This window comes from Thalassophryne amazonica, chromosome 15 (genome assembly GCF_902500255.1).
Source record: "Thalassophryne amazonica chromosome 15, fThaAma1.1, whole genome shotgun sequence".
Lineage (NCBI taxonomy): Eukaryota > Metazoa > Chordata > Actinopteri > Batrachoidiformes > Batrachoididae > Thalassophryne > Thalassophryne amazonica.
The window spans coordinates 67,592,487-67,608,093 of record NC_047117.1 but is presented as its reverse complement, the minus strand read 5'-3'; the positions used below and the strand labels follow the sequence as shown (position 1 = coordinate 67,608,093).

Below are 15,607 nucleotides of genomic sequence, written 5' to 3'. Positions count from 1 at the left end.
AGCAGGACAATTTTAAAAATGGAAGATGTGAATCAAATCATTTAGCTTGAGTAGCATTGAAAAAAAAAAAGATTAAATGATTTTTGTTTTTGCAGTCATTCCCTCTAGTAGCATCTAGAAATGTGGTAATTTATGAGTGAATATGAATGTAAAGCTGTGAGGACCCTATATAGACGACCTATAGTGTACAGTAACACACCAGATGTGTTGTGTGCATGTGGCGGTTTGCGTTGTGTGGTCTTTTTTTTTTTTTTTTGACAAATATCTTTATTGATTTTTTTCTTTTTAATTAACAAACAAGCACATACACAAACAAAGCAACAGTAACAAAAGAACAAAAGAAGGCACGTTAACAGACGTAGTCATCAGGGACAACGGCAAGTAAATATAAAATCTGGAAATTAACATTAGTGAAGAAAGTAAAAAGAATAACGAGCAAAAAAAAAAAAAAAAAAAAAAGAATAAGTTATACAATTTCAGACAAACCCCCTCCCTCCAAAAACTCCATAAACGAATCCCAGATCTTAACAAATCTGTTATATTTCCCCTTGATCAAGTATGTCAATTTTTCCATGGCTATACAGTGTGAGAGTCCTTCAGCCCACATTTGCTTACTTGGCCTATACATAGATCTCCACGACACAGCAATTTTATGTTTTGCTTCAAGTATACAATATATGACCATTGATTTCTCATATTTACTGAGTGTACAATTTTCCGGGAAAAGTCCCAGTATACAGAGCTTAGGGCATAGTGGAAGATGTGTATCAGTAATCTTAGACAAAGTCGTAATTATCTCCTTCCAAAATTCTTGGATAATGGAACACTCCCAAAGACAATGAAATAGAGTCCCTTTATGTGTACCACATTTAACACATAGATGAGGTGTGTTAGGATCAATATGATGTACTACTGGAGTGATATATGTTCTCATCAGCCATTTGTACTGAAGTAATTTAAACCGTGTATTTATTGTTTGAACTTGGCTTTGTAAGGATGCATGCTTCCATTCTTCATCAGTTATTTCTTCTTTAAGATCTAGACACCAGGCATGTCTTTTATTATCTGAGGATTCTATTGATTTTGCAATGATATTGTGATAGAATCGAGAGATGAGTCCAGGTCTACCACAATAGTTCACAGCTATCGTTTCAATAGTGTTCAGGGAGGGTAGGCTTAAGGAGTTTTGAGTTTGTTTTATGAAATGTCTAATTTGCAAGTATTTGAAAAAATGTTTGGCATCAATGTTAAATCTTTGCTTGACATCAGTAAAACTTAAAAGGACTTCTCTGTCATAAAGATCTGATATTTTATTTGTGTGGTCATTTTCACTTCGGCAGGTGTAATTACAGAGTGCACACTGCCTGCATGAGGGAAACATTACAGACGTGTCTTGTGTCACAGCTGTTGCAATGCTCTAGAGAACTGGGCCGGCGCATCCTTTTCAAGCGTGACACAAGCAGCATGCAGCAAAAACAGAGACAAACTGTCTGAAGGCAGTTATTGACATCATACTGGCAACATTAAATAATTAACACATTTCACTGGAGTCTGTGGAAGAGAGCACTGACGTATAAAAGTAAAACTTTTTTAAAACTATTTCAGAAATTGAAAAAATTTACATGACTGATCGGTGGTTGCAATAAGTCAACTTTCTGGTCTTCATTTTTCTGAATAATGCTCAACAAAACTCAGAGAGCTCAATCCAGCCACTGGATCTGGATTAATCTAAAAAGGAAAAACTGTTGGCTCAGATGGTGATTTGTATTTATGTAATAATATTTTTATGTCCATATATTATACCATATTCAATGTGCTTTCAAGAAGGTACTGTCAGCAGAACACCTATTCTGCTGCATGTGCCAGTTAAGGAAACACATGCATGCACGCATGCATGCACGCACACCAACTCCCACCCTGTGAAATCAGTTTAAAAAAATAGTTCCTTCACAGAAGATAGAGTTCAGGGGATCCTCTTTATCAAAGACAAATGATATGTAAAGACTGAGCTGGCTGCAGCAACAATGCAACAGAAACACAGCTGAAATGCTAAACAGTGTAAATACATACACACAGCAATCACAGGAGCTGAGCGGCTCAGTCATCACATGCATGCACCCCATCTGATGTAAAACAAATGTAAAGTTCATCACGCAAATGCCTCTGAACTGTGTCCAATTCACATTGTTGTTTATGTGTCATGCAAGCCAAGTAATGTGCAGTGTGCAATGAGGTTGCACTTAGTCACCCAATTAGTCATGGGTGTGTTTTGAGCAACATCAAACCAATCAGATTGTCGGTCATTCGTCTGAAGAGCAATGCACACTTGAACCTGACACAATGATATTTAGATGCTGAATAAACAAGAGTTATTCAGGTTTTGTTTCTTCACCACATTAGCTTTTAACTTTTATTTCACTTATTCTTTTATTCAGTTTTGTGGACGTATGATGTGCTAATGCACATCCCCATGTGTATCCCTAAAGAGTGTATACCTAATATCTGCTGTTGGACTCTTGACTAAAACCAGAAGATTTGATCAGCATATATTTCTGTTCACTGGCTCCGTGTGACTGTAAGAGCAGATTTCATGGTTTTGCTGATGACATACAAGTCTCTAAATGGTTGTGCATCCACCTACCTTGCTGAACTTATTAAACCTTATGTGCCTTCTTGTGCTCTGGAGGTTAAAAACAAGTCAGCAGGCTTTAGAGCCTTTTGTGTACCATGCTCTTAATTTGCCTAGTGAAGTCCACTGCAGCTGAATCTTAACTGGCAAATCTTAAAATCTATATTTTCTACTGTCCATAATTGGTTTTATTTTAATTATTCCAGCTTATTTGTATGCTTTATTTGCACTAGATCAATTTTAATTGTTATAGAAGTCAAATTTATTGTGTTAATGTTTTATTATTGAGACCATTTTGTAAACTATTTTCTCTTTGAAAGTGCTTTATAAATAAATTATTATTACTCATAATAGCAGAAAACCTCTTCACTCATTGTTACATATCCTTTACTTTTTCACTTTATTCTGGTGTATTTTGCATTCGTTTTCTGTTGCCACATGTTAGCAATGCAAGAAAATGCCACCTGATCACACCTGGTTTTAGACCAGCACAGCCATAGGTGCACAAATGAGTGCAAATGTAGTTGCTATTTACATGACAACTGCATCAGCTTTAAACTGCCAATGAAATTTGCACTGTGCACTCCTTTGTGCTGGATGGAAGATAGGGTGCAGAATCCCTTTGAGCTACAGCCTTTTAAAATGATAGGAGCTCCATGTGATCTGGGCCTGTGAAGACCCCTACTGAGACGGAGACATCTGATGCCTGTAGAGTTGGAGGACAGACAGCATCAAACCACTAGGAGCCCTCACTCATCCACCAGCTACAGGCCAGCTTTGTGTGAATACAATATGATACAATGTGGAAAATCATTTTAAAAGGAAAAGATTTGAAGCAGAGTGAAGAAAAACACAAGCAAACATCTGAAGTCCACAGTATGTCACATCATGACATGGTTCAGTGTTGTCTCAGAAAAAAAAAAAACCTTCTTCCTAAGGGCCCTGTCATGCCTTGACGATTTAGCCAGCATATGCCGACGTATGGAAAATGTGCCGGATACGCTAGATATGACAAATGCTGTGTGCTGGATGTGTGAAAGGGCAACTCTAGACCTGTTTCTCCAAACACTGTTCAGAGCTCAAGACAAAACTGCTTTGGTGACCTTTACCCTCTTTCTGAGAATGAGCATAACATGACTCCTGAAAAGAAGTAAATCTTAGGTCATAAACAAAATAATTAAATCAATATACACATAGTCCATCTTGATAACAAAAATGTGACAGTGAAAAATGCAATGATACAAATCAAAGACTAAATGTCTAGTGATCAACACGTACTATAAAACAGATGTGCACAAATGACACAGTATGTGAATACTCCAGTTGAGCTTCCATGTAAAATATTGATTGGGTATTTCAATGGCTTTTTAATGTGCCTCTAAAGAATTAGAATTAATTAAAGAGATGACAGAGCTGACAAAGTTAAATGATAATGAAAATTGAATTCTCCATCTAAATAATTTATAATAACTCTCAGAGCATACCATTCCTCCCGCCTTATGATTTATTTATTCAACAGAAAATTTGGGATTCACACATTTTGTAATAGAAAGATGGAGGGTGGAAGCAAACAGTCTGGTGGTTTTATAGTTAATGGTTTCAAAAGGGGACCTATTACACCTATTCAGTAAGTCAATACAGACGACTAGATAAAGTGCCTCTGGAAAGTATTCACAGCACTTCACTTTTTCCACATTTTGTTATGTTACACCCTTATTCCAAAATGGATGAAATTAATTTTCCCCCTCAAAATTCTACTCACCACTCCCTATAATGATGACATGAAGGTTTTTTTTTTTTTTGTGGGGGGCGGTTGCATATTAAAAAAAAAAAAAAAAAAAACAACGAAATCACATGCCACAAGCTTGGTGCACCTATCTTTGGGCAGTTTATAAACTGATAAACAATAAAGTTAATCAGTTTTAACATTAAATATCTTGTCTTTGTGGTGTATTCAATTGAATATACGTTGAAGAGGATTTGAAAATCATTGTATGCTGTTTTTAATTTACATTTTTCACAACGTCCCAAGTTCATTGGAACTGGGGTTGTACAGCGTTCTCTGACTGCTGGTTGTTATGACACAGACACAGCGGTGGAAATGAAACTCAGCTTTAAGAAATGTCTTGTTTTTCCGTTTGTGTAAATGGTGAACTGCTACACACCACGCAAACATTATCGAGGTAGTGGGAGTGCCTCACTGATTAGAGACCACCTCACTGGGTGTACAGCAAGTGGTTGTCCACATATTTTTGTGACATATGTCACAGAAGTCTAAGATGAGCTGCTTTAGGCCTAGATTTTGCTTCTAGAAAAAGAATTTCCATAATTGCATTCATACAGCTACTAAACTTTAAGGACATTGCACATCAAGGCACATTAAAACCAAATGTGCAGAGAGTACGAGGAACTGCTGTGTGTCATGCCATAGGTATTAAAGGCACTGCGCTGCAGTGGTTTGAATCATATTTATCTAATAGATTACAATTTGTTCATGTAAATGGGGAATCCTCTCCACAGACTAAGGTTAATTATGGAGTTCCACAAGGTTCTGTGCTAGGACCAATTTTATTCACTTTATACATGTTTCCCTTAGGCAGTATTATTAGACAGCATTGCTTAAATTTTCATTGTTACGCAGATGATACCCAGCTTTATCTATCCATGAAGCCAGAGGACACACACCAATTAGCTAAACTGCAGGATTGTCTTACAGACATAAAGACATGGATGACCTCTAATTTCCTGCTTTTAAACTCAGATAAAACTGAAGTTATTGTACTTGGCCCCACAAATCTTAGAAACATGGTGTCTAACCAGATCCTTACTCTGGATGGCATTACCCTGACCTTTAGTAATACTGTGAGAAATCTTGGAGTCATTTTTGATCAGGATATGACATTCAATGCGCATATTAAACAAATATGTAGGACTGCTTTTTTGCATTTGCGCAATATCTCTAAAATTAGAAAGGTCTTGTCTCAGAGTGATGCTGAAAAACTAATTCATGCATTTATTTCCTCTAGGCTGGACTATTGTAATTCATTATTATCAGGTTGTCCTAAAAGTTCCCTGAAAAGCCTTCAGTTAATTCAAAATGCTGCAGCTAGAGTACTGACAGGGACTAGAAGGAGAGAGCATATCTCACCCATATTGGCCTCTCTTCATTGGCTTCCTGTTAATTCTAGAATAGTATTTAAAATTCTTCTTCTTACTTATAAGGTTTTGAATAATCAGGTCCCATCTTATCTTAGGGACCTCATAGTACCATATCACCCCAATAGAGCGCTTCGCTCTCAGACTGCAGGCTTACTTGTAGTTCCTAGGGTTTTTAAGAGTAGAATGGGAGGCAGAGCCTTCAGCTTTCAGGCTCCTCTCCTCTGGAACCAGCTGGCTGGATCAGGTGACCCTGAACCATCCCTTAGTTATGCTGCTATAGACTTAGACTGCTGGGGGGTTCCCATGATGCACTGAGTGTTTCTCTTTTTGCTCTGTATGCACCACTCTGCATTTAATCATTAGTGATTGATCTCTGCTCCCCTCCACAGCATGTCTTTTTCCTGGTTCTCTCCCTCAGCCCCAACCAGTCCCAGCAGAAGACTGCCCCTCCCTGAGCCTGGTTCTGCTGGTGGTTTCTTCCTGTTAAAAGGGATTTTTTCCTTCCCACTGTCGCCAAGTGCTTGCTCACAGGGGGTCGTTTTGACCGTTGGGGTTTTTCCGTAATTATTGTATGGCCTTGCCTTACAATATAAAGCGCCTTGGGGCAACTGTTTGTTGTGATTTGGCGCTATATAAATAAAATTGATTTGATTTGTTGTGAGAATAGGTTGTTGAAGAAGCATCATAGATGGAGAGAAGACAAACAAAGGAGGGGAAATCAAAGAACATTCAAGACCAAACAGGTAAGCAGGTGAAAAGGGAAATAAAAGAGAAATGAAACAGAAACAGAGTGGCACAAAGTGTAAGAGAGAGGCGTGCAAATTGATACTCTGACCTGCTCCCATGTAAAGAAGGATCTATAAAAAGAACTGGCCATTTGTGTTCCGATGATCAAAAGCGTGATCAAATAGCACGCTCAACCTCTAACACACACGCACAGGATTTATTAGGCAGCCACTTTTATGCTGTCCATTTACAAATGCATGATTACGCCTCTCCCACTGCAGGAAAAACTGCTTTAAAGGTGGCACGGAGTAAAACATGCACGAGAGGTGGCAGACGTGTCAAACGGCCACGGGCACAATCTAATCAAATGCATGCAGCCAGCCCACAGTTGTGATGGCAGACATTTTTCCAGTGCATATGAAGGCAAACACAAATCAAAACATTATTCACCTCTTACATCATATCTTCTGGTGTAGAATATGCATATCAGCATTGGGATGTGCACGCAAGCATGCACAGGCCGTTTCCCCCCAAACAGTCTACACACAAACAAGCTCCTCAGTGCCTCATCCAAAAACCACTTGGAGCACATTTTCTCATTATACGAGTGTTCATGTTCAAGCACAAAGTGGGTGCGTGTGTGCACGAGTTTGGTCATTTGTCTTTTCTGCATATGGATGCATGAATAAGGTTTATGTATGTACTAGGTGGGCTACCCGGCGCTGCCTGGGTTAACCTGTTTTAGACATAATCCAAATGCCAATCATTTTAATCAAAACAACTGCCCAACATTTGTTTTTGTAATGCTGATGTCTTATAAATATAATACTTAATGGGCTAAAGTTTGTCCAGCAGAACTATAAGAGGTGGACTCCCCAAACTAAGTGGAAATACTTGTTTAAAAGACAAAGACATTTGAAGTCCTTCATGCAGACTTTGTTTTGCAATCAAATTTATAACAAAATTACACACAAAAGGTAGGTAACAATAAATGTAAATATCAATGCATCAAAACTGAGGTAGTGGTGTATTTCACTGTTTTTACATTGCAATTTTACAAACATAAAATGAATGTGTTCAGACAGGAAGGCAAACTGGGTTGTACAAGACAGTCAGGTGCTTAACAGTTGAGAACATAAAGTAGCTGAAGAAAGGGATTAAATAAACAGAGATGGCCAACACATATACAGGGTTGGAAATTTGAATCTGCCTGGTCATACCCACAGCCGGCTATTTTTTGGGGGGGTAATTTTCAGTTCAACTTTTTAAAAAATGGTACCAGTTTGTTCGCCATGTCATGAGGATTCAGAATATATATAGTTTTTAGGGCTACATATTATAGTTTGGGAGTTTATCCTGGACAGACAGACAGACAGATGTAGCCTTTTATGCATATAGATGTGTGTATGCATGCCTCATAAGGTCCAGCAGCCCCCAAAACAAATATGTGGGCGCAAGTTAGCGGGGCATCCCATCTCTGTCCATCAGGGGTGACAGTGTGGTGTGTTAAGTCAGCAGGCTGTGGCCTGCAGCGATATGAAACCACGCAGAGACATATGGTCTTAGTATTGTGCAAGTCTTTAGGTTGAAGGGATGGAATTGTGTGACAGTGTTTGTGCCATCACTAGCCCCTACAGTTACCATGATCATCCGTCCATCCATCCATACAAATTCTGTACTTTTGCTCAGCCAGTTGGAGAAAAAGGTTAGAGGACACACTCGTTCTGACAAACAACATTCTCAGGGTCTCAGGTATGTGTCTGAAGGGTAATTTAGAGTTAACCCCGTGTATGACGACACCCTTTGCAGAGCCAACTGTTGTGTTTATGTTACATTAGTCCTACTGGTACCAGAACACATGAGTTCTCCTGATTTAAAAAGAAGTAGCACAAATAAAGACAATACATCAACTTAGATTGTGCAACATTTCCTAAGGTCTATACAATTCTTACATTGAAACTGGCTCTAATAAAGACATAAATAAATTTAATTAAATTGCTGCCTTGAGATGGCACTCAAGTAGGATGGTACTGCAGTAGTTTGTACTCTTGCATCCCAAAATGAATGTCTATAGTTCAAGGCCACTGGTGACCCAACCTGAAGTTACATTGGAAAGAACATCCATTGGTTCAAAGCTTCCTGTATCAAAACCTGGAGTTGCATCATGAAGGGCATCCAGAAGTACAAAACCACCCATGTCTCAACCTGGTGCTGCATCAGGATGGGCGTCCTGCCGTTCAAAGCCATTTGTGTCCCAAATTGGTGTTGCACCAAGACAGCCATGCAGTGGGTCAAAGCCACCAGTGTCCCAACCTGGAGATGCATCAGGAAGGGTATCGGGTGGTTCAAAGGCATTTGTGTGCCAACCTGGTGTTGCATCAAGACAGGAAACCGGTGATTCAAAGCCACCAGTATCCCAACTTGGAATTGCATCAGGAATGGCATCCAGCGTTTCAAGGCTACCAGTGTTCCAACCTGGAGTTGCAGCGATAAGGGCATAAGGCAGTTCAAAGTCCCTGATTACCCAACCTGGAGTTGCATCAGGAAGGGCATCCAACAGTTCAAGGGCACTGGTGTCCCACCTTGGAGCTGCAGCAGGAAGGACATCCGGACGTTCAAAGTCAGCAGCTACCTAACCTGGAGTTGCATCAGGAAGATGCATCTAGCAATCAAAGGCATCTGTGTTCCAATTTCGACTGGCTTCAGGAGTGACAGTTCAAAGCCACCAGTACTTCAACCAAGAATTGTAAAATGAAAGGTATCTGGTGGTTAAAGGCTACGTATACCCCCACAATCTAGGTATGCACCAGGAGGGTCATCATGTAAACATAGGCCAAATGGTGAATGGACTGCATTTACATAGTGCTTTTTCACCTGAATCAAAAGCTCAAAGTGCTTTACAATGATGCCTCACATTCACTCACACACACACTGATGTCAGGGTGCTGCCATGCAATGTCTTCATGACACACTAGAAGCAACTTGGGGATTAAGGACCTTGCCCCCTTAGTGATTTTTCAGCCTGTTGGGAGTTTGAAACGAGGACCGTCACTTCCCCATCCATTCATGTTGGGGAATTAACATGTGACTCTGTAGTGGATCTGCTGTGGTGAACCCGAAAAAGACTGGAGAACCCCTAGTGGAGGACAAACAGTCTTTTGTTTATCTGTCCTTAACTGAGACAAACTACAAATAGTGGTGCTATTTTGGCCATGTGTAAACAAGGTTGAAACCAATGCAAGCATCATAAGCGTATGAATTAAAAATGAGGCTCAATTTGCATCTGGCTCAAAATTTAATCACATCTTCTTTGACATAATGCCTGCCTGTCTATGAAATTCTATCATATTTTGTTAATTTCTTTTTGATATATCTTGCTGAAAATCAGACAGACAGTCAAACAAGCAGCAATGAAAACAAGCCCCGTGGTTGATCTAATAAACATAATGAATGCTCAGCTTGAGGAGTGAAAAGTGCATGTGACCATGTGGTGTGTTATGCACAAACTGAACACATATGACAAAAGTTGTCATCAGTAATTCTAATTTTTTTATTAGGCTAAGCCCTGAAGAGCAGTAAAATGTCATACGTCCACATTTGTGTTTGTGCTTCTGTTTCTTTATTTGCATAGGTGTACAACCCAACGCACGCACTGCAATGTCTCTTAATTAACCCAGTTTTCCCCTAGCAGTAAATTGACACAAGAATCTGCGCTCTATTTAAGCTGTAAATGTACACTGTATGCATTTAATTGTTCAATAATTAAAAGGCTTGTTGTCCCTCTCTGGAAAGTAAAGGCCGATCGCCTGTATTCCAGCTAATACAGGGTTATTACACGGCTCTCTCTGCTAGCCAAGCTACTCAAAAAAGCGCTTCAACAGCACTGAGTCTCAGCTACTTGGTGCACGCCAGAAAGAGCAGTCTGGTTTCACACCCAGTCAACAACTGACTGCATCACGTCTGTGGGTAGTAGTAATTATGTAACGGCTGAGTGGATCCTTCTCATTTGATTGGTGGCTTGTATGTCATGTGACATGGATTATTCATACCATTTGCCATTGTGTTTCACTGACCGTACAATAGTTATTTTTTAGCGTGCAATTTTGGTGCTATATGAAATGTGCTATTACATGCAGGCTCACACTACCGGGGTGGCATTTAGCTAAACATAGTGGAGTTTGTTTTGCTGGCAGACGACGATTTGAAGGAGCTAATTGACGCTGCTAATTCTTCTACCACACACACACACACACACACACACAAAAAAACAAATCCTCTATGCTGTAAGCCATCTGGAGTCATGAAGAGCTGTTAGGATTTAAAGCTGGACAAATTTCTGACGTGATTTTTCGCTGGACTTTTTGCTTAGAAGTACACAAAGTCATTGCATGGCATTATGGACTACATTGCTGCAATTTTGGACTGTAATTTAAAGTTTGTGTTGGACTGTTAAGCCCAAGCAGAGGGTCACCCCTTTGAGTCTGGTCTGCTTGAGGTTTCTTCCTCAAATCATCAGAGGAGTATTTTTCCTTACCACTGTCGCCTGTGTGCTTGTTCTGGGGGTTGGCAAGGTTGGACCTTACTTGTGCGAAGCTCCTTGAGGCAACTTTGTTGTGATTTGGCGCTATAGAAATGAAATAAATTGAACTGACTGTTAAACACCAGTGGAACACCAAAATGTAAGTCCCTTTGCTGTTGTTTATAAATTAATATAATATCAAATGACAAGGATCTATTTTAGCTGTTATATAAAACAAATAATGAATGTTTTTCACTCTTTCAATGGAACAAATATTTAATTCGGTGAAAGGTGGAATGTTCCATTCAACGAGGCCTTGTTGAATGGAACATTCCACCTTTCACCTCATGAAATATTCGTACCATTGAACACAAACATTCATTATTTTTATAATGTTTTATTCAGTTAGCTGCTCTCTGGGACATCCTGAGAATTTGCTGGATCCCCAATAACTTCTTGGGCATCACAGCCGACGTGTACACAGCCGCTGTGAGTGCTGCTGCCTTTCTCTTTTGATGCAATTTTTTTATTAAGATGGCAAAACTATGAATATGATAAATTATTGTTTCTTGCGGACTATTTATGCAGGCCTGAAATAGCAGTGTTTCATAATTCATTAGCTACTTTATGCATCTCTACAAATATGCATTCCTTTCACTATGTGTGTTTTCTCAGCCTGTTCTTTGGCGCCGACTCAAAACAACAAAGCAAATAAAAGAAAAGGAATCTGCTTTTGTTCTGACCATCTCTTTGAATTGTGCATGACGTCGTGCTCATTTACTACACCAAAATAAATTTGAAAGCTTACAAAACTAGGTGAACGTGGCTCATTGCATTTTAATTTTTCTCTCTCTCTCTCTCTCTCTCAGCAGGGAAGAGCTTCTTTCATGGGCCTGAGCGTAAACTGACAATGTTTCATCAAAAGCACAGATGGTTTATTTGAAGTTTTGATTCTTACAAAGGCTCTGCGCTGCCAATATGATGCAAAAGCAGTTCAATTAATCTTTTTTAAAGGATATCTGGTCGCTTCTGCTGTAGTCTTTGGTGCTCACGCATTTGTTCACTTTTTGACACATTTTCAGCTTATTTGCAGCATATATTTTACCCAATCAAGCCCATCTGTCCCTCTGGTCACCTGACTCCTGATTTCCGACCCTGTCGGTAATGACTCACTTCAGTATTTCTCTGGAATAGCCGGTGGTTGCAATCTTTTTGTCAGGTGGCCCCTGGCAGCTAGACTTCAGCAGCGTGTGCGGTCCCCGGTCCAGCATCATGGTAGAGGTTGCCGTGGCGATGACAGCTACTGCATCACGGACCCTGGCCTCAATGTTGTAATCCCATTCGTCATATGACACTGAGATAATCCCTGAGAAAGACACATAAGGAGTGATGCAGGTGAAATGTAAGGAGAGAGAAGAAAAACAGGCAGAGATGGAAAGGATGGAGACAAGATAAAGAAGGGGAAGATGCGACTTGACAGACAGGAAAAACAGTTCAAATGTCTTGTTTTCAGATCACATACTTTCACCACAAATCTAAAAGAAAAGGACAAGCAAGCTGATGTAACTCAATCACTCAAATACACGTAGGCAAAAATGACTGAATACAACAAATATTTGATACCTTTTGATTGCAGCTATATTAAAATTAACTGTATATTTTCACTTGTTACACTGTTCACATTGACAGAATGTAACAATTTTAGGAGGAAAAACACAGCATTCAAATAATACTAAAGGTAGAGCCAACACATTATTCGTTGAAGGAGTTAGGGACTTGAGCATGTTGGGGTTTAGTGATTTTTTTTTTCCAATGAGAATATGACATGCAGGATTGCTCCAGAGTAGAACTACCAACCCCCCTATTTACAAACAGCATGCACTTGCACCCCTGTGGTGTACTTTCTTGCCCAAAATGTGTAGTCCTTTTGCCTGATTTCTACAGTGGTTGATAGAGGCTACAAAACTCCCAAATGAAAACAACATTTGCAAATGCAGAAAACAAACACAAAGACGAAATAAACTGCATCAATACCATAACAAGTTGTTGCATCAAAAAATGTTGCAAATTGGAAAAAAAAACAAACAAACAATAGACACCTGTAAACAGAACACAAGCAATATGACCTTCATCAACTGTAACAATATGATAAATTGTCTGCTGCAAATTCACACAATGCACCCAAACATAGACATGTTGCAAATATCCACTGCGTACCTGCAATGTAAAGAGATTTCTGCCCTGAGGACTTTAACCGATAGACCAACCGAAAGAACAAAATGTTGCAGTTCCTTGACTGGCCGCTTCAGGTTTTCTCCAAAACAGAGCACATTCCCAAAGGAGTCAATGTTAAAATGCCAAACGTCAGTGCAGAATTGGTTTTAGTCTCTATAGCTAGTATGGGGGGAGTTCTAACTTCTTAGTTTAAAATGTTTTAAGCTATAAAATTCTGTAAAATTGGAGGTGTGGCCACTTTCTGAGTGACAGAGGCTGAGGCCAGTGTCTCTCCATTTCAAAGTGTGTTTTAAAGTATTTTATTATAAACACCTGGAATAACCTGGCTTGTTGTGTTGTGAAACATCCCAACAGATCATCTAAGATGTCCCTGCTGTAATATTTGCACTGAGTGAAACACTTATATTTCATATTATATGGTAACACTGTAAGCATTTTTCAGCAGCTGTGGGCTGTCTGATCCGTTAGGTGCCTTTAATGCACGATTACTGAGAAAATAAGCGGCTCATAACTTTAAATGTCCACACCAAACAAAACCATTAGGAGAACCACCAGGCAGTCCCCAAAAATATGATTTAATAAACACCCAAACTGAAGTTAGCCTGTTATCTTAAGTGGTTTGGACTCAAAAAGAGGAGCGTGTTCAGGCTTCTTTCATTACACACTGAGCCACCAACACTCCGCCCCTTTATGCATTAATGTGACATAGCCAGAATCAGCTGTGCCACCGCTGCCAATGGGCTTTGGCGGCTCTCTACAGAAAACCTATGACGTAGCACAGGCCCTTGTCCAGTATATGTAGAGTTGATGGCAGAAATCTCATATTGGGTTGTTTGTACTTCTGTTGTCTTGTGGAGTTTGTGCATGCATTGTCTGAATTTGCAGCAGACCATTTATCAAATAAAACTGTTACATGTGCTGTAAGTTATGTTTGTGTCCTCTGTTTGCAGGTTCTTTTGGGTTTTTTTTTTGCCAATTTGCAAGACATTTTTGATACAACTACTTGTTGTGTGAAGCGCCTTGAGGCAAGCTTGTTGTGATTTGACGCTATATAAATTAAAATAAATTGAAACTGAAATTATTATTGTTTTTCCTTTACATGAGGGGCTGTGGCAATGGTACCAACCTCTACATGCTCCAGGGGTTGGTAAGGTTAGACCTTACTTGTGTGAAGCACCTTGAGGCAACTTTGTTGTGATTTGGTGCTATATAAATGAAAATAAATTGAAATTATTATTATTGTTTATATTTAGACAGGTGGTTCACATCGAACATGCTGTCTGATAAAAGGCTGGTTGCCCGAAACGTTACATTTATCTTTGTAAATAATTTTTTTTTTGTATCGGAGTGCTGTGGCTGTGCGGATCATTTGGTTTCTCTCTTTGGTATTTTTTGTTTTGGTCCTGCACACCTTTTCATGTGTTTTGGATGTGCGGGTCTTCATTGCATCATCAATGGTACCAACCCCTACATGCTCTAGGGGTTGGTAAGGTTAGACCTTACTTGTGTGAAGCGACTTGAGGCAACTTTGTTGTGATTTGTCGCTAAATAAATGAAAATAAATTGAAATTGTTGTTGAATTGAAGCAGGGGTTATTTTTGATCATTTACTTTTTATATATTTGTGTTTTCTGCATTTGCTGCCATTGTCTTAATCTGTCTTAGTTTCCAAAATACAATAAAATATAACGTAATGCTAAAATACTCTCAGCCTTATTAGTGGGGCGGCATAACAAAACAATTGTCCATTTTGTGATAAAAGCATGGAATTTGGCACACATATTCTAAATTAACTAATGTTTATTTTCAGATATGGAGCCATCCTGGAGCTGACCTCTAATGCAAATTATTGGCTGAAATAAAAGGATTAATAAATGGAATAGTTTTTACTGTGTTGAATGCTTGGTCTCCAAAGTAAATGTCAAACAAGGTTGATGTCCATAGGATTCTAAGACGTATGACATATGTTACGCCATAACATGATAACTAAGCATGACAGATGGTGCAAACTATTCCTTTTTAAAATGCTATTAACGCAACCAATAAAGCATGCATTTTGGCATCTAGATGTGAGGAAGATGATTTGCTGAAGTTTAAACCGAGCATCATAATGGGGAAGAAAGGGTATTCAAGTGACTGTGAATGTGGCATGGTTGTTGGTGCCAGACGGGCTGGTCTGAGTATTTCAGAAACTGCTGATCTATGGGGATTTTCCACACACAACTACCTGTAGGGTTTTCAGAGAATGGTCCATAAAAGAGAAACTGCTGCCTTGTTGATGAAGAGAATGTTGATCAGAAGAGAATGGGCAGTTTGGTTGAATGGGCAACTGCATGATGG

General features: G+C 39.3%; 1 protein-coding gene across 1 annotated transcript in view; it reads right to left on the bottom strand.

Annotated features, from left to right (window-relative positions):
- Nucleotides 1-15,607, bottom strand: part of LOC117526169 (glutamate receptor ionotropic, NMDA 2B-like) — a 93,955-nt gene that overhangs the window by 70,651 nt on the left and 7,697 nt on the right. The window contains 1 exon segment of the mRNA XM_034188204.1: nucleotides 12,207-12,399. Within this exon segment, the coding sequence (XP_034044095.1) occupies nucleotides 12,207-12,399 (193 nt within the window).